The 20,494-nt window shown below is 30.1% G+C and overlaps 2 protein-coding genes across 5 annotated transcripts in view; one reads left to right on the top strand and one right to left on the bottom strand.

Annotated features, from left to right (window-relative positions):
- The window catches only part of LOC127738976 (cleavage and polyadenylation specificity factor subunit 2-like), a 172,385-nt gene that overhangs the window by 108,164 nt on the left and 43,727 nt on the right, over positions 1–20,494 (bottom strand). The gene's annotated exons all lie outside the window — the stretch shown is intronic.
- LOC127738978 (neuropeptide F receptor-like) lies at positions 1,685–19,126 on the top strand. Of its 2 annotated transcripts, none has more exons than XM_052250480.1 (2): positions 1,685–1,847; positions 17,664–19,126. In XM_052250480.1, the coding sequence occupies exon 2, from the start codon at positions 17,843–17,845 to the stop codon at positions 18,956–18,958; it is 1,116 nt and encodes a 371-aa protein (XP_052106440.1). In that variant the 5' UTR covers positions 1,685–1,847; positions 17,664–17,842; the 3' UTR covers positions 18,959–19,126. The 2 variants fall into 2 exon arrangements, with proteins under 2 accessions (XP_052106440.1, XP_052106441.1); XM_052250481.1 differs by lacking the exon at positions 1,685–1,847 and adding an exon at positions 16,800–17,056.

Here is a 20,494-nt window from a genome sequence, read left to right as displayed (position 1 = left end):
GAATATTGTATATACAAAATATTTCAGCAAAAATATTTGTGGGCAATGGGTGGTGCCACTGTTAATTTTGCAGAAAACTGTCATAAATTTAGCAGAATTCTGCAAAAAATCTAGATTTAATGAAATTCGCCTACATTATGACGTCACAAATGACAAAATTGGTGAAATTCATTTTTTTTTGCTGCGTAACTATTGGACATTTTAGCATATGTTTTCATTAAATTACAACACATATTCGTTTTGAAAAAAATTCAGATTTTTAGGGCCAAAATTATGAGTTAGTGAACCAACTCCTTTGTAATATCTGGGGAGATGATATGTCAATGACACACCAATCCAATGACACAAATAAACAAAAAAAAGACAAATTGAGTATATGTCAATGAGAAAATAACCCAATGACACAAAAATCCAAAAAAGACAATGTGGGGTTAATGTCAATGAAGACAGCAACCCAATCTCATAATTAACCAAAAAGATAGTGTGGCGTAACTGTCAATAAAGACAGCATCCAAATGACAAAAATAACGTAAGAATACAATGTGGGCGAATTGTCAATGAGATAGTAACAAAACAACACAAGTAACATCTAGATGGCAACTATAAAACTATAAAAGATTTGAAAAAAAGAAGCTATTAAAGATCTGCCTCAACAACAAATTTTCAAAGTAACAAAAAACATAAGATACAACACATAACAATCATGACCAGGGTCCTGTTTATATATTCAAATGATATCTTTGGACTTTTTTACTTTTTGGATATCTTTTGTACTAACATGAGCAACATGACGGGTGCCACAAGTGGAGCAGGATCTGCTTACCCTTCCGAAGCACCTGAGATCACCCCCAGTTTTTGGTGGGGTTTGTGTTGCTTAGTCTTTAGTTTTCTATGTTGTGTTTTGTGTACTATTCTTTGTCTGTTTGTCTTTTTCTTTTTTAGCCATGGCGTTGTCAGTTTATTTTCGATTTACGAGTTTGAATGTCCCTCTGGTATCTTTCGCCCCTCTTTTGGAATGTTGTTCTTCTAATGAAACAGAAAGAATATGGTGTATACATTCAACATAAAAACACCCCTAAAGGAACTTGACAAAACTCAAACAATTATTGCAGTTGTTCATCTCAAAATCACATTGAGGCCTACAACACATAGCTAACAGGTCACTGCACTTATCTGAGTAGAACTTCATGCTAAATGTCTATAACACTACCTCAACAAAATCCGACTTCCCCAGAGTCTGGTAAAAGGACCCATGGAGAATTCCCAACTTCTAATTCATGTTGAATTTTCCTAAATAGTCTAGCTTCCCAATAATTCAGATTCCAAAATGACCAGATTTTAGCATTTAAACTTCCCAAAATAGAATAATAAGGAATCTATCAAATATAAGAAGATAAAACCTTGACTTCAAATCCCTTTTTTCCACACAATACTAATCTAATGTTAAAAATTCACACTTAATAGATCATAAATAACTGTGCTATTACAATGACTTCTAATTAATGCACTATAAACCATATGACCGTTTCATTGACAAAACTAGAACAGTTCTCCCAATCAATGGTAATAGGAAATCCAATAAGAAAAAAATATCCCAAAGCTGACTTATTTCATTAATAGTATTCTAAAAATCTGATCAATTCTTTTTTTCATCCAATTTCAATTTGAACTATTAATTATGGACTTTGACAGCTGTAAATATTGGAGGATATGGGCATATTGACAGAACCTCCTACTAAACAGCTGACTACCAATCATACAGATCTCTCTGGATGTTTATACCAACGATGCTACAATGCTGTAACACCTGTATGCATTGTTGTGTTCAGGAATTAACTCTTTTGCAAGTAAGTCTCTCAATTAAACATGAAAATATAAATTTATTCTCTCATACATTGAGATGAAGAAGAAAGTAAACTGAAAATAGTAAATTTCATAAAAATTGAAAAAAGTAAATTTTATAAATATTGAAATATAGAAAATATTAAAATTCATATAAAAGGTTGAATAAAACTTTTTGTGATTATTAGGACTAAATACTGGCAAACAGGTAAGAAAATATTTACTTTTTTAAATGACAACATTAAATTTTACTTGCTTCTCATCATTAATTCATAATATCAGAAAATTGAAAAGAATTGCTTCGTATATAACCATTTTTAAATTTTTTTTAAATTGATATAATTTATTATCTTTGTTTTATGTTTTAACTTTAGCTTATACTATCATGTTTTCATTTAATTTGTGATGTTTTAAACAACATTTTTATCTACATCATGAGTTATTTGCCTGTTTTTTTTATTTCTTATTTTTTTTTATTTAATGCTATTTTGATTGATTATATGTTCTCTCACCACAGCATAGCCTATATCTACTGATGTAGCGCTAATTTGCCATCAATCAATCATTTTTAAATGGAATACTACAGAGTTCTAAATTTCAATGTTGAATTGTTTGCACACTAGGAAGGCATTTACTAATTTATATCATTTTAACAGAGTTATCCTAATCTTTTTTCCCTGGTGGTCCTTGAAGAAAATCTGCTGGTCCTCACTATTATTTCTATTGCCAAATACAAAAATTGTGTCAGTCTTTTGAAAATTATGACCATCAGACCACCACTTTTCGAGAACTCTGATTATAATATCCATCTTTCATTGAGATTTCCATAATTAATCACCTTTGAAATTGAAATATATGAAATGTTAAATTCAATTGCATATTAAATTTCATATATTGCATAAATTTTTGATACTCATATTGAATTCTTAATGTTGCATGAATTGCTTGTCTGATAAAAGTGCCTAATTGCTGCAATTTTCTGGATCATTCTTTAGAAAAATAGTCAACTGAAACAAATGAACTATGAATTATTAATGAAATTATCAAATATCAAATATTAAATTTCAATAACATTTGAAATTGCTAACTTATGCTTCAAAAATTTCATCGTGCAATATGTATATCTGAATTAATGATGTAAACGAGAATAACAATAAAAATATTTTTTAAATGTAATAGAAAAAGAAACATTTTGCAGTAATCTGTAATCAAGTCTATAATCTGACAATAAGTTATGAAGTTGTTGCCAACTCTGGTCAAATTATCCAATACATTGATATTTTTTATCAATAAATCACAAATTAATGTAAGTAATGTAAAGAACAGTCATATTTTTTCAACAAACTTGAAAGACTATCTACCAAAATTTGGAAAACACCTTCTTTTCATCGATAAAAATAGCAAAGAACATACAGCTGAACTTTTGCTCTTTAAACTAACAGTACATCAGTTTATTTTTAATAATATAAAAATAATATCTAGTTCCACTACTGTGGATTAAATTATTTTCATGGGTACTAATTTTTGTGGATTGAGAAAACTTGCATTGTTCCTAGATATTTGATTTCGTGGTTTTGACAAAATCTGCATCATAACAAGCCTATAAAAATTTGTAATTCATTAAACATCAAATTCACTTATACCAACGAAATCCACAAAAATGAGTTTCCTGCGAATAATAACGAATCCACAGTATTTCTTTCTCCACTCATTAGGCAAAAATTACTACATATAGACAAAGTTTGGCCCTTGAATGAATACAATCATAGTAATTAATTGTCAACTTTGGAAGCATCCTGGTCATGAAATAGTTCCTTGCTCTGGCTTCCTGCTAAATAGGAAGTTCAACATCAGTCATTGTTTGCAAGGAATTGACGTTCTCATCTTATTGAAAGTAAATTAACAAGTTTCACAATTACATATTTCACAAATATTGATTCTGATATACATGGTCGGTAAAGTCGGTTCAGTATACTCTGTTGTCCTATGCATTAACCAGTGACTATAGAAAAATAAGAAGATTACGTATGATTGCCAATTAGACAACATTCCACCAAAGACCAAAAGAAGTAGAAGGTTAGCAACTATAGGTCACCATACAGCCTTCAACAATGAGTAAAACCTATACCTCATAAAAGGGCCCAGAATTGACCAATGTAAAACAAGAAAACTAACTGCCTGATTTATGTACAAAACAATAAACGAAAAACAAATATGATATACACCAACAAATGACAACCACTGAATTACAGGCTCTTAATATTATGCCATATGATTGAATGAACAAACCAATTACGGGGTAGCCACTACATGTGCCTCACTCTTTAAAACAAAAAAACACATGTTTTTTTTGTCTAAATTAAGTAGTACAGGAATGAAATTCCAAATTTTAAATTTGTAGTGTGGAATTTGTCTGTTAGAACAAATTGAAAAGTAACTTTACAATTCCTTCAGCAAACTTCCTGGAAATTGACCTAATAGAACTTTCATTTGGGTGTCAGAAGATTTAAACTGTCATGACATTGAAGATATTTTATACACTTTTCTCATTAATAAACCATTAGTTCTCTTAGCTAACTAGTTTTCGCAACTTTTGAGAGTAGTAAAACAAGCTAAAATAAATTGTTGTGAAAATATCAAACTACGATCTTCTTTTAGTTGGAAAATAGCGAGAAAAATATCTGCAAAGTTGGCTAAAAATAAAGAGATGTGGTATGTTTGTAAATGAGACAACTATCCACCTGAGACCAAAGGACGAGGATGTTAACAACATAAAAGGTCAACGTACAGCCAACAATGAGAAAAATCCAAACGTATATTAAAAAAAATAATTTACAATTAAGGAATAAGTGAGCAATAGTAAGGGCAGTCGAGGAACTCTAATAAAAACTGTAATTAAATGCCCACTGTGTTTTTTACAGTATTTATCAGCAAATTTTATCTTTTTATATCTACTGTTAATTCTGAACTTCTTATGATCTAATGCTTGAATTATCTGACTGATTGTAAATATAGAAGATGTGAGGTATATTGTCATGAGATAGAAGTTTCTTCATAACATAAATTTGTCTGTTGGTCTATTTCTTTTTTAGGCATGGCATCATGTCAGTTTATTTTCGACTTGTGAGTTTGAATGTCACTTTCGTATCTTTCGCCTCTCTTTTCCAAATGGAAGAAATATTCTGTAATAATATTTTTAGTGGAACAAATATTACATAATTTGTAGCAGTCACCCCAAATTCACAATGCATGTCCTCATCTGGGACCTAACAACATGAAGATCTAGGATGCAGGACTTTCTAATGTTGTGTATAAGGACCATGCAATCGTGAATTTACTTTCAAAAGTCCAACGGACCCTTCAAATTTATGATTAATTTATCAATTTGCAAAAAGTATTAAAAATAATACTCAATTCTAATTGCTTTATTTCTGAATTTTTCCCTGCAAATATAGAATAATAAAGTAGTTAAATTTGTTAACCTTTTTTTTTTTCAAAATCTCATTTTTACAGTAACTGTTTACAAAGTTCCCTCATAAATTTCATAACCGATTTCTCTTGCATACTTTATAGTAAAGTAATATTACATAAATAAGTTATCCCAATTTACCAATATTGCATATATATGTACAAAATTTATGACCATGTTGTTGTCTACTGCATATACAATGCTTATAAAATTGCTGATGTGACTATTTGATAAACTTGAATTATGAAAACAGGAAATCATTTTTATAGAACTGCTGTTTTATCCACCGATCTCCTGTATATCTTGGACAATTTATAGGTCACATCAATCACACAATCTGTTTCTCCCAGAAAACAATTAGTGAGATCCAGTAGCTTATGTCATGTTATATAATTCGCTGAGTAGAACTTCCTGATAGCAGGTAATACAAGCCAAGTTTACGTTACATCACGGACTATAACATATCCTGTTTTACCTGAGTACTTTATTCCGCTGATTGGAAATTGTATCCATTGATAGAGATATATAACTGACAATGAGTTTTTTATTTCCTTGTCTTGATTTTATGGTTTTAACATCAATGAATCAAATCAAATAGATGTAAAAGAGAATAGGAAATAGAATATGGAATCAAATCGGAAAATCCTGCAACAAGGTAGATTTATACTGACATCAATGAATCTGCTTTTTTAAACTTTCCCTTTGAATAAACATTTTCCTTTAATTTATCATTTTTGCAATGGTTCTACTAAAAACATTTAACAGTATCAATTTTATTGAACCAGATGTGCATTACTTCAATTAATGTCTTTTTTATATTTGCTTTTTTAAATTGCTGATGTGACTATCAATTTGAATTTACTTTCAAAAGTCAAACGGACCCTTCAAATTTATGATTAGTTTATTAATTTGCAAAAAGTATTAAAAATAATACTCTATTCTATTTGAAAATCTAAAACCTAATACAAATATTGAAGGTTGCTTAACAAATAGGATTCCAACACAAGCAAGGAATCATCTAGCTATACATGAGGGGAATAAGACCCAATAAACTTATCAAGATATCGTAAAAGGAACATTAAATAGTCTTTGCTATACACCATTTCTATGGTTATGTAATTACTTCTTTAAAGTTTATTCTATTGATTTATAAGTGAATTTATAGTGAAAAGTGGATTCATAAAAAAAGAGTGAAGAAATTAGACTTTTATTGAAAAAAATTGGTTTATTGGGAAGAGTTAGACAAATCCCCTCACATTTATAAGTCACTTGCTGACCCCTCATCAACTCTCTCAATAAAGGACTTCATATTAAAACTCCAATAAATAATGATTATGCTGGATGCATGATACATTGCTGATATCTAAATGACAAAAGCCACAGATAACCTGCATGTTCAGATCTAGAACCAAGTCTAACTGTACCTTCTTGACACATGACAAATACCGGATATTCTCATGATAGTCACATGGTAGCCCTCTGCTACTGAAAGTCCTTGAATATATGTCCTTGATCTTTAAAGTGAAAGGTGAACCAACCTTTTAACACTGATTAGAAAATACAAATCTTTAGATTTTTTATTTGCATTCACTTAAAAAATGATTGCAAACTTAAACAAAAACTTTGAAATCCAAGAGATCTGGCTAATCATTTAATGGCCTTGACAACCTAATCTTTGGTTGAAAAATAGCATTATAATCGGAACTGTTTGCAAAATTATCAAACTTTCTCATTACCTTGCAAAATCTACTAATAGAATTATCAGTAACATAGAGGTGTTAACAAATTATGCGATTAAAATGATGATTCAATTGCAATTTTTTTACACTATAATAAAGAGCAACTTGCTCCATTTTGCATAAAATTAATTCTATGAAATATTGGATGTACCCTCTATGAGGAAATATATCATTAATTGGAGCCTCATAATTCCAATTTCTTGTTAAGGAAAACAAACTTCTAAAATTGGACAATGAAAATATCTTTTAATATTTTCATATTGATTAAAAATAATAGGAATCCCTGTTTTTCAGAAGGAAGTTTGTTTATAAGCTTACTGTAAGGTAGCAATTTTTGCTCATTGTTGAAGGCAAGTTCAGTGACCTATAGTTACTGACATCCATGTCAATTGGACTTTGGTGGATAGCTGTCTCATTGGCATTCATATCACATCTCTTTTTATTTTTATTTGTCGACCTGTAATAAACATTGGCAATCATATCACATCTCCTTATCTTTATAAACTCATTGCCAGGAGAAGTAACTTTCATAAAATGTCAGATATGCTATGCTTGGATATATTCAAAATAGTTTCAAAAAAAAAAAAAATAACAGAATTTTACTTCACAATCTTATTCAAAAATATGTCAAAGACAAAAAAGAAAATGAACAGTACAAAAATATAAGAAATCGATAACATACTTTAGCTTAATGGAAAAATATTGCTACACAATTAGGATTGGGTGCCATTATGAGATGACCTTAAGGTCAACAATATATCTGTAACATAACCTAGGGTTATCTAGTACTTGCTAATACAGTCCATCAATTTGCAGCTTTTTTTCTAATGAATAGTTACTTTTTCATCCATCAATTTCCATTAGGTAATATATCTTAATAAAGAGAAATACGAAATAAAACAGGGGTTTTATGAGAAATTATCTGTGTTTGGGAAGGTCAATCATTAGAGCACTGGTGAGAATAAAGTGGTTACATTGCCCTTATTTATTTCAATGGAGGAGGTGGTCCTAACAAGATCAAAATTGAAAACCTTGATACAGAACAATAACTTGTTTTGAAATTATACTTGTATATTAGTTATACACCTCTTCTAGTAATACAAAAAGTATTTTCAATATAGCATTTTGGAATTTTGTTGTGAAATCAGTATGAAAGTACATGTTTAATGAATTGGAATTTCCCCCAAACTATATGTATAATTATACATGTTTTTGTGATAATGTATTGCGACACATGTATAAAATAAGAATCTTTTAATTGAATAAACATTTTTTGTGATAAATCTCTCATTATGGAAAGTTTGGTTCCGTTAATTACTAGAATGCAACAAATTTAATATTTTCGAAAAAGTGTGTCAAAAATCCTATAAATCTTAAGTAATTTTGGTTACTTTGACAGAAAACAGCATCTTTGTAGTGCCACTTGAAAAATATGCCAACCATACATTACAATTACTGCTAAATTTAAGCTTTATCTGAAACAGTCTCTCCAAATGCAATTGACTCAATAATGACAACACAATGGTCACTTAATTTATAAAAAAAATATCGTGCTTAACTCAAAGCCTTGTCCTATTCTATATGCCATTTTTACCAACTAATGATTGAACCGACCGTTGGAGACCCTCATGGGTAGTCAAGGTCGTTAAACACCCCCTAATAGTAGTATGCCATTTTGAAAAAGTTAATTGGAATTCAGGAGTACATAAAAATTCATTTTCTGCAGTAAAATGTTATATTTATGGCAACAGTAAGTGCCATTATGACAGCAAAACATTTTAAGAGAGAGGTTTTATATTTTGTAGCTGCACATAAAACTCTTTTTTTTCAAACAACCTGATATTCTTTGAATTGATCTAATTTGAAAATAACAGTGAAGGCTTTTTTACATTTATGATTGCATGTTTAAAAATAAAACACCAATTGCTGGTTTTTCACAGACATAAAAGTTACTATCAATATTATCAAACAGTGCTCTATTTGTTTCCCTCAATGATTTAGACAATAATGATGCAATAATCAGTTTGAAGTCACAAACAAGACATTCTCAAAACAATAGGTCCATAAAAAAAATAAATTATAAGACTGAAATTTCCAATAACAGAAAGAATTCTTACAGAGAAAATAAGGTAAATCCAGATTTCAATAAAACTGCTCTATCCACACAATTCTCTCTGACAGAGTTGCACTTTCCTGACATCAAAAAACAACTTGTTGAAAAATATTAACAGGCAGATTTTTTGTATAATCTAAAGATCATTGCGTTCTAAAGCACCTGGCATTGTCATTATTATATAAGTGCATTAAGGTCTCTACAAAACAATTTTAATTGCAATTCTTGGCTACTGCTAAAAGAATTTAACATGATTGTATATTTAGGCCAACATTATCAAAGAAACCAATGTCAGCAGCACTATTGCTGAGTTAATCCATGGAAAAATTAGCAAACAACATAAATTAACCATATTTTTCCAAACAACATAAATTAACCATAATTTTTTCCAAACAACATAAATTAACCATATTTTTTCCAAAAGTTAGTTTAAGTGCCAAATTCATGGTCCAAAATCAAGAAATAAATCCGATTTTATTTTTTAAAGGTACAATCTGTTTTGTATACATCTTCATGTAAAAATCTGGCAGGTGTGTTGCATTAATGGCAAGAAATTAATTAATAAAGCTTTACTGTAAGTCATGTGAACAATTGCAAATCCATTGTAAACAAAGTTAGCTGATCCATTAACTGATTGCTGTCAACTAGCAAATATTTGATATATGTTTAGTGAGGTAATATATCTACTTGAAACCTGTGAAAAAAGCATGGGAAAATTATCTAAAAATCTCTTTGAACACCTTTGAAATTTTATGATGTCATGGGAAAAAAGCAGGAGAATATACATTTTTGTACTAAGAGGACAATCAAATGCCATAAGTTGAAGAAAAACAGACAACACAATGAACCAACAAAAAAATATGAACAGATAGTCTACAAAAACTAAAAATTGAGCTACATGAACAATCAAAAACAGAGTCAGCATTCCTGCTCCGCTAGTGACATCCATTATGTCACTCCTGTTAATGAAATACAGTCAGTGATTAACAGTACACTATAGCAAAGTGGAACATGTCTCTTGTCCAGGTCAATTTGACTTTTTACGTTAAAGGGTGTTTCCTAGTCTCAACACGCCACATGTACTTGGTTTACTACTCACTGTGGAGGAATTTGCTAGTATACAATTTAAGAAAGTTAATCATATCTTATTAAATTGCAGTCAAAACAATGTCAGGAAGAGACTTTATCCAGAATAACCCATGACAAACAGACTTAAAAGTTACACCTTTCATACAATTTTTAATAATAAGCAAAAAGAAATTCTAATTTTCCAACTGCACCTTTAAGTTAAATTCATAACAGTCATTTGGTCAAAACAGGACAGTTTTACTGAGGGGATATATTATTAATTAATTCTCTAAAGTAAACAAATATTTTTTTCAATCATTCAGCTCCATAAATCATAAATTACTACAGTTTATACCATGAAATAATAATATAAATCAGCTTACAAGACAAAACTGTCATGAAAGAGAAAGGAATTAACCAAATTTCAAGTGTCAAAAGAAAAATCCAATGACAGTTTTACATTCCTTTTATTATTTGATCAGTATTAAGTCCAATTGTGATATCAGGATATCTATCTGGCAAAAAATTAATACATTGTTTACCTGTAAGGAGGTTTTAAAATTCATTCAGAACATTATTGGCAGTCACTTTTTTTTAAGAATCCCAACCCATATAGGGCTTAACTTAACTAGTTCTTCAATCAAACTAACCCATATTACTTTCAACCCTTATTTTCCTTTAAAGTAAGAACATTTGCTTGTTAAGTGAAGTATAACAGTATAATATTAGAAACAACCATTTAATTATCTTGCAATACAAGCATAGCGAACCAAACAATCGTGGAATTAAATGCATTCATTTACAATTGTCTATAACGTTACAGGAAAGACAATCAACGGCTTTGTTACTGACATCCCATATTCAACAATTACCTCAACAATGTCAATAGTAATACAAAAGTACAACAAATAAATTCATTGTTTCAATAAGGTTTCGGAGAAAGGAATATATTGTTTAGGTTAAAAATAAATGCACACTTTCTATACAAATCAATATCCTTTTTTTATCCTTTTTATCCTTTTTTTCCCCCCAAGTTGATTCTAGGTTTTCTTGTAAATTTCCCAAAACTTTGTTGATATATAGTCATATCATTGAAAAAAGTGAAATTTGACAAATTTATAGGGATTAATATGACAGGTAATTTTTCTACTGTTGAAAGTTGGGTAAATAAACTGCTTGCCAAAACTAGTTGTTTTACAGTAGGTCAAATGTATATTTTGACCATAAAAAGTAAATATTTTTGTTTGTAGTGAATATCAAATAATTCAGCATAAATGGATGTTTCAGGCCATTCAGACCATAAGGTCTGTTCTACAGCTCATTGCTTTAAAAATATTCAACCTAATGAGTCCTATTCCATCATTATTGTTATTTTTCACTTCTTCATTGAGTTTAAGGTCTTAATGTATACCAACAAATAAACTTCTAAAGCTCAAAACAGCCTTTAGACTTAAATACCACCTGTTTGAAAGTTGATAAATGACTCTAGAATTCTTCATTATTCAAAATTTTGATTACAGAAGCCAAATAAATGGTCATGGACCTTATTATAGACTACTGCTATCTCATTTGTCGCTCTGTACTTTACAAATTATTTTAATTAGGAGTTTGATAAATTACTCCAAAATATCTCCATAAGTCAAAGAGTTTGGGTACAGGAGGCTAAGGTCAAAGACCCCATGAGGCTTTAGAACTATCACATACAACTCACATCTAAAAATCATCTTGACATAATAAAACAATAAACCTGTAAATGTATTAGATTTCACCTGGTGCTTCCTTAATTACCTGTCTAAAATCACATTTATCACCGCAAATATTCAGTTCAATTCAATGATCGCTGATCATCTGCAGTAATTAGGATTTTATTAATAGCGAAAAAAATTACTCTTCAAAAGTTGGAGCTCGTTTCGTATGGATTACGACTAAGATCAAATAATTTGGTGTGCATTATAATACAATTAACCACAGCTTAAAGATCAGAGATGTTTTCTATTATACAGATATAAAATATATATGTAGCATTTTTTCTGATTATAAATCAAACTGTTTAGACGGAAGAAAATCTGTCTGTAGGTGGCTTGTTTGTCAGAAAATTGCAACTGTTGTTCAATCAAATCATTAGCCTTTTAATCTGAAAATAGCAACAAACTTTCGAATATTGTATTCAACTATCAATAACAAACAATATATATTTTCACTTGAGTATTGGAAACCTAAAACCTTAACTGGATAATTGGCAATTTATTTTGTCAGGTTTGCTGGTTCCGTAGAAAAACCTGCTTGTAATTTGAACTATTGTAAGGTTGGTTGATGACAGACCTTTTCTTTTGTTCAGCATTTATGCAATCACAGAGCTATATAGACATGGTTCTAGGGGGCATCTAAAACTTGCAGTAACGTGAGAGTTTTTTTTTTTTGCTCTGTGTTGAAGGCCTCACTGTGACTTTTGAGATGAAGAACAGCAATAAAAGCACTATTCCTTTGCTTTTTGTTTGTTTTTTGCTGTGCATGTACCGATTTTGGATACTATCCTTTGTTTTTCTATTATATGATAAAATAAAAGTGACTAAGCATTATGAGATCTGAAATGTTGTATTTTATTGTTTTCTACTAAATGCATCCAAGGTAATGCCACAGTTTCTTGGTACTAAAACAAAGATAATCTCTACTTAACATTACAATTATACCCATTAAAAAAGGAACAATAGTTATGATATAAAAGGCATTATCCTTGGGAAATCAGGGATGAGTGAAATTAAGAATAAGACACAAAAGCGAATGCTGGACTCAGAACTAAATGTATTACTGCCTCGGGAAAGATAAAATATATACACAATAGTTATTAGAAAATTGATCACTGTGATTGCAGATATCTAGGATAGAATTAAAATGACATTTATATGCCAAAACATTTACAAAATGACAGGCTTTGGGAGTGGTATTCAAAGGTCATCATTTGGTGAAAAAGATATTGTTATTTTTCATTTTTTACCCTAACTTGTACTAGCAAAATGTTTGGTGTTGCAGAACCTACATCTTTTCCTTTCCTTGTCGACTTTTCATCAATACTAAAATCAGAAAACATTGTAAGACATTATAAAAGTAAGAAGATGTGGTATGATTGCCAATGAGACAACTCTCCAACAAAGACTAAATGACGTTGAAGTTAACAACTATAGTTCATCGTACTGCCTTCAACAATGAGCAAAACCCAAACCGAACATCAAGCTAGACAGCTCTCTCACAAGTGAAAAACCCTTACTGTTAAATACTAGGGCATACACCACAGACACAGAGATACTTTCTACTGCATGCATCCACACAGCACGAGCAACAAACCCCGCAGTTTGATCTTTGTCGGACAATTAGATTCTATCGCCAATGTCTGACAAGGCAGAAGATTTCAAAAGTTTCCACAGCAACAGAAAATAAAACAAAAGTGACTTCCTCACACTGAAGAATACTTAAAATGAATTCCAATCCAATATATAACGACTGCAAGATCTGACAACAGTGGAAAATTACCATTGTGTAAATCTCCTTACAGAATAATACACTAATAGGGCTTCCGCTGTTGGCAACCGTTAAAGAAACAATATCTCAAGATTCAAAAGTGCTAGAGAAGAAGGAATATTAAGATCTATTTCACCAATAATCAATTCAAATGCAAATAAAAGGCTTCCTCAAGTGCAACATGATACATACAACTGCACCATATCAATAATTGAAAGTTGAACAAGTATATATCAAAAGTAAGTGACATTGTACTTGATGCAGTAAAGTGCTCAGAACACAGCATGATATTAAGGACAAAGTTATATGAGAATTAAGAATACAGCCTGAGCATACAATTACTTTTGAAGAGCATTTCCTCAAGTAATAAATAAATAAAAATAATACCAGCTACGTCTTTTAATTGAGATTTTTTACAAAATAGCGTAGTATTCAATTGGGGAAAAAATGACATATAGAAATTAAAGAAAAAATATGTGAAAGTTTGTCAAAATATGGAGAATTCATTTTTAAAAGGTCCTTAATTCAGTTTAAAAGTATTCAGACATTTTTATTTTTTACCTTTTAGACTGGACCATTAAATCACAACTTAACTATAATATTCAAAACCCAGATTTGTCATTTTGTCGTCTCATTGGCAATCATATCACATTTCCTTATTTTTATAATTTTCCCTGGCAATCTATTTATGCTATTTACTTTCTTGTGTAGAAAAATAATGTGAGTGCAAATTGTCGGGACCATGTCAAACTCGGATCGTCTCTTATATGAATACATCAACCAAGCTATAAAATCCCGTTAAAAAAATAAATTGCAACCGTGGGAAAAAAAATTGAAGAGAGACAGCGAAAATATTAAGCTGGTTATCAATTTCTAAGATTAGCCAAAAGAAAACTAAGCTGCAGATCAGATAACATAAACTAGTGAAAAAAGATGGGAGTATCAAAATTATTTCTGAAGCTAGACATCTATTCCGGTACAAAATTTGACAAATTCTAAAAGAATGGGTAACTTCGTTGATATTTTTACAATCCGTATTCAATTTACAAGTCATTACGAGACCTAGCATTGTATTTATTCATAGTCCTGTCATGTACACGACCTGGGCACATTTATACATAAACAATAATGCTTTAATCTAAATTAATCATTGATTTTTGTTAAGTACAAGATAACATGTGTCAATGTGAATTTTCATTACAAAGTATTTTAACAGAAGTGTTCTTCAGGTTAATTATTTTTCCTGTGTAAAAAGCGACTTTTAATCACTTCATCTCATCTTAAAGGTGTTTAAAGCAGAACTAATTACTATTTTACAGTTAAAAATGCACCATAAAACTTTTTGTTCTTTCCTTATAAAAGGAGTTTTGCGTCTACAAATTACGTTTTCTTGTTTACAATAAAACTTAAATCGCATAAGTCATACATGACAGTCATTTCCCCCATGTCTATTGACAAGTATACAATTTTGTTTACAAGTAATCTAGAAATCATCAAATGAAGGAAGTTATAAGCATTTAAAAGATGCTGATCATCAAAGCAATTTGTTAAAACGGTATCTGATCATGATTATTTTCCTGTTTACTCATTCTCGGATAAGTTAAAACTGCAATGATCATGCAAAACTTACATGCAGCAGTCTTCTACACGCATAAAAGAGGATGTGGGAAAGACGTCAATGAGACAGAAACCCAACAAGACAAATAACCAAAAGACATTTATATACTTACTACTATTATAATTTGAATTAAGGAGGTTCAAAATACAAATGTTTTACTTCAGTGGGACAAGGAGCATTGGTTTGACTGTTATTAAGCGAAATTTCTAAACAAACATCCACTTTATTTGAACTTTGGTGGATAGTTGTCTCATTGGCAATCATACCTCATCTCCTTATTTTTTATATTTGTATATGTATCTGTAGGGAGTATAAAAATACGGAGATGTGGTATGATAGCTAATGAGACAACTTTCCACCAGAATTCAAATGAAGTGGATGATAGCAATTGTAGGCAACTGCACAACCCTCAACCCATACAGTATAGTCAGCTATAAAAGACCCTGTCATGAAAAATGTGAAACAATTCAAATGAAAAAACTAACGACCTAATTTGTAAAAAAAAAATAAAATTTAACAGGCATGAACAAATGACAACCACTGAACTTCATGTGACAGGCATATAAAGAATGATCTTTTCCTATGTGGAAAGCTTTACAATGAAAGTTAATAATTCTAGTTCAAATTGGCTTAGTGGTTTCAAGGAAAATCTCATTTTAAAAATATTAGAAAAAAAACTAAAACAGATGACAAACACAAAGGAATGATAACAGTTTACCCTTGACCTTTGGTCTTAGATTGGCTATCCATGTTCATAAAAATCTGAACTAGAGATGAGAAACTTGAATGAAAAATGCAATCAATACTGTCAGACATAAATTCATATAAATTTTTATGTAAGTAAAAAAGCCTATTAAATGCTCCTTTGTGATTTTCTTGCAGAAAAAATGAAGTACCTTTCACGAAAAAGGAAAAGAAATGCAATTTTCCCTACTATCTTTATGCAATTCAAAATTTAATGAGAATATGATGTAAATTCTTTTAAATTTTTTTTTTGAAAGAATATAAATTAACACAACAGTAAAGTTATAGCATTTAAGTTGCTTGAAAAAATATAACATCAATAGTAATGGTTTAATTATTTCCTCTTAAGAATATTAATACGAATACAAAAAGAATACAAAAAAAAATCCCAGCAATTATATTAAAAAAAAAAGCATCTTATTATTACTTAAAAGGTTAATGCCAGCTGAAATAATGGTCCATGATAAAAGAAAAAAGGATAAAACACAATCCCATAAAATTGGAAAAAATGTTTAGTGATCAAAGATCACACATTGATTTACGGATAAAATATGTAATATCATTAGAACATTATTAACCAATGAATCGGAAAATTTTTTCTTCATTCGGAACAACTAGTATTAAGTCCCACATATGTCAAGCTGTCGGTTACCATTTACGAGTTTTTAGTGACAATAAAAAATTTACGTCAAAATTCAAAATCAATAATAGAAGGTGTGACATGGAATGAGCATCTGACCAATACTTAGAAAAGGCTTTAATACTTAATTCTCAACTTAACAGCGTTTGATCATTATTTCAGAACTTGCTAATGAAAGAGTCTTGAACTTTATTTCTCAATTTTTAAGGTACAGTTTTAAAAAATTTTACAATTCATAGTGAAGTGATGATTTTGCAATCAACACATATTCCTGATGGAAACCTCAATGCATTATGAAGTATTCAAAGTAGGTGTATTTTTCTTTTTTCTCATTTGTTAGCTTTTTTGGAAAATCTGATAAAAAAGAGGTTTTTTAACATTTATATAGTTTGAATTAAAATATTTATATAATTTCTTAAATCTGATGAGGCTGAAATAATGGCTCCTGTTGTATTTCAGTAATAAGTGATTTTACTCCCACCTATACTTTATCATAGGTATCATATTATATCATTAGGTATCAAATTAATTCTACTTACTGTTTTTTTTTTTTATCAATGGAAAAAAAACTTTAGTTTGACAGAATTAATACATTATCTAACAATGATTTTGTTCACACATCCATTCAATTAATACTTGGGATATCTTATTTCAACAAGAAAACACAAGTATATAAGAGCACTGCTCTTGTTTCCTAATCCCAATATTTGAATTACTTGTATATTTCGTATTTATTTATTCTTGAGGTTTTACATAATAAATTCTTTCATAAAATATGTTTACACTAGTACAATAATAGAATTGATATTGTCAGGGATTACAACATACTATGTATTTCATTGACTTAGTCCAGCTTAGTAAAGCAACTGATACTTACTGTTACTGATACTTATTGTTTTTTCATTTATTTTCAGAAGACAATAGCATTGAGTAAGACAACCATGAAAGACTTCAGTTCACAAGTATAGATTTACGACAGATTTTTTTTAATTACAGTGTTATTAAACAACATGTCAAGTTGTGCCAGCTGATACATGGAGTTATTAAAAAACATAGATTGCAATTAAAAACTTTTGTTATTAGAATTATTCAGATGGGACACTTCTGGACGTATTATGAAATGGAAAATCTAACGGAAGAAGACTATGCGGATGAAATGATGAAAATAATGGACGAATTCAAAAACATTTCTAATGACGTAAAGGATAGTAATGTCCTAGAAGAAAAAGCGTGGAGGATATTTATCATTACTTTATATGCTGTAGTAATTGTAGTTGGATTTGTTAAAAATCTTGTCGTGTTCACCGTTATTGTAAAAAGTAAACAACTTCATACTGTGACAAATATTTTTATTGCTACTCTAGCATTGTCTGACATCATGTTGTGTGTTTTTAATCTACCATTCCAGCTTCATTATCAAATGACTTCCTATTGGTCTTTTGGAAGAATCCTGTGCCATACGATTATGCCGCTATTTGCTGTTCCTATATTCGTCTCCACCGCAGCCATGTTGATGATAGCTATTGACAGATACATGTTAATTGTGTATCCATTCATGGACAGAATGACGAACAAAACAGCAATAATTATAGTAATTTTAATTGTTGTCTTGACTATTTGTTTTGCAATTCCTTCAATCTTACATATGCAGCTGCACGAAGTTGATATACCTGAAGTGAACTATCACAGTAGCCAGTGTATAGAAAACTGGCCATCATCGAGTCGCACGGAACAATTTTTATACAGCACTGGTGTCTTCGTTGTACAATTTGCCATTCCATTAATAATTGTTGCGATTCTTTATTTTAGAATTTATCTTGTGTTGAAAAACAGACCAAATAAACGACATGATGTCATGAGGAATCAAAAAACAAACAAAATATTGGTAGCCATTGTTTTATTATTCACGATTTTTTGGTTACCGTGGAACTTGTTTGGATTAATTTTAAGTTTTAAAAGTACGACAATAATAAATTCATCTTTTAAGCCTTATATTAATGTGACAGATTTACTGCTGAAAATAATAGCCATGAGCACGGCTTGTGTGAATCCGTATTTATATGGTTGGTTAAACGACAATTTCCGTAAAGGATTGGAAAATATGTTCCATGGCCGATGTAAATTAAAACAATTCCAAAGATGTAGTAATGGCGTGACAATGCATAATCCTTCTAGGACAATAGATGTGGGATTAACAACAGCTTTGTGAAAAAATTTTATTGCTTCAAAAAAAACTTATCAGTGAGTTTATCAAATGGTGACATCTGTGATTTAGAGGCTACTTGCAATGGTTGTAAATATTACATTTCTGGTACTCAAGTTATTTTTTCATTAAAATATATAAAAAAAATATTTTGTTTGTGTAAAAAACTACAGAATGGCATAAAGTTACAATATTGATACAGTATTAAATTTCAAAGGTATAAATTTTCATATATTTGTGGGTTATTTAATACCAAAAATATAATAGCCAATAAAAGGAATAATTGTAATTGATTAATTACAGGCCATTTTGCAAAAATTCATGAATTCAAACTCCCGTGAACCATAACACTGAAACTGGAATATATAAATAAATCATTAACAACAGAGACAAATAAGTCTGAATGAATTTTCTTGCAAGTGGTCTATTTCTGTTTTAATTTTATGAACAGTTCTCTTTTTTTATCTTTTCTTTTTTTTTTTAGATAAATTAGACTTAGATGATCCAACTCAAAATACTTAAAAAGATTCCTACATATTCTTAATTGCAAAAAATTGGTTACCGTTGTATATTTAAAATTTGACACATGGGACAAATTCAGACATGGTCAAAAATTAAATATTAAGATTTACAAAACAACATAGACAACTGAAAACAGACATCCCTCACTTAAAGCAATGGGAGAGTCTATGACTTGTTTACAACCACACATAATAATTTGAACAAAAACAAAATAGGAACTGCACAACAGAATAATATGATGAAAATTTTGAAAAAAAATCCTTTAAAATTCTAATACATGTTCAGGAAGAGTTGCCGACCATATCTGCTAGTATTCTGAAGATAAATTCTGTGGAAAACATCTAAAATAATTCAGTTAAAAAAACAAAATAGGAGGTGTACAATACCATGATATGCTGGAGATTTCAGGACTGTTTTATTAAATTCTGATTAGGGGCCTGGGCAGTGTTCTCCTCAGATATTTCATTTAGCATCCCCAGGTAAACAGGGAAATTTGAAATACCATCTTGTTTCTAAAAATATAGCATCACATCAATAACATAATATATAAGAAAACCATTTCAGATAGCATCACATTCAAGAAAAATAGCATCACATTACCATGATGCTAAAAGGCCATGGGGAGAACACAGGGTGGGGGGGGGGGGATAATGCAAAGTAGAAACCAATGTGTGTTATATTCAGTGGTTGTAAATGTGTGTATGATAGAGTCCATGTCATGCCACAGTAAACTTTGAAAAAATATGTGTATGTAGACAAGAAATATGAAGAGCACAAGTACATCATTCTAGTAAAAGTTGTTCCAGATTCACTAAAATTCATATGGGTTTGACCTCTCTTTCAGACCTCTTTTGGTTTTGTAGTTTCCATACATTTTTACATCTATAATAATTCTTCACTCTTGGATGTAAGTGGCACAGTGAAAGCAGCAAATTTGGTAGTTTAACTTTGATGTGAATAAATACAATGTTGCCTGCTTGCAGTTCAATTTAACCACTGCTACCTATATGCTTATTTGCA

This window comes from Mytilus californianus, unplaced genomic scaffold (assembly GCF_021869535.1).
Source record: "Mytilus californianus isolate M0D057914Y unplaced genomic scaffold, xbMytCali1.0.p SCAF_4, whole genome shotgun sequence".
NCBI lineage: Eukaryota > Metazoa > Mollusca > Bivalvia > Mytilida > Mytilidae > Mytilus > Mytilus californianus.
This window is presented reverse-complemented; position numbering and strand designations above follow the sequence as displayed.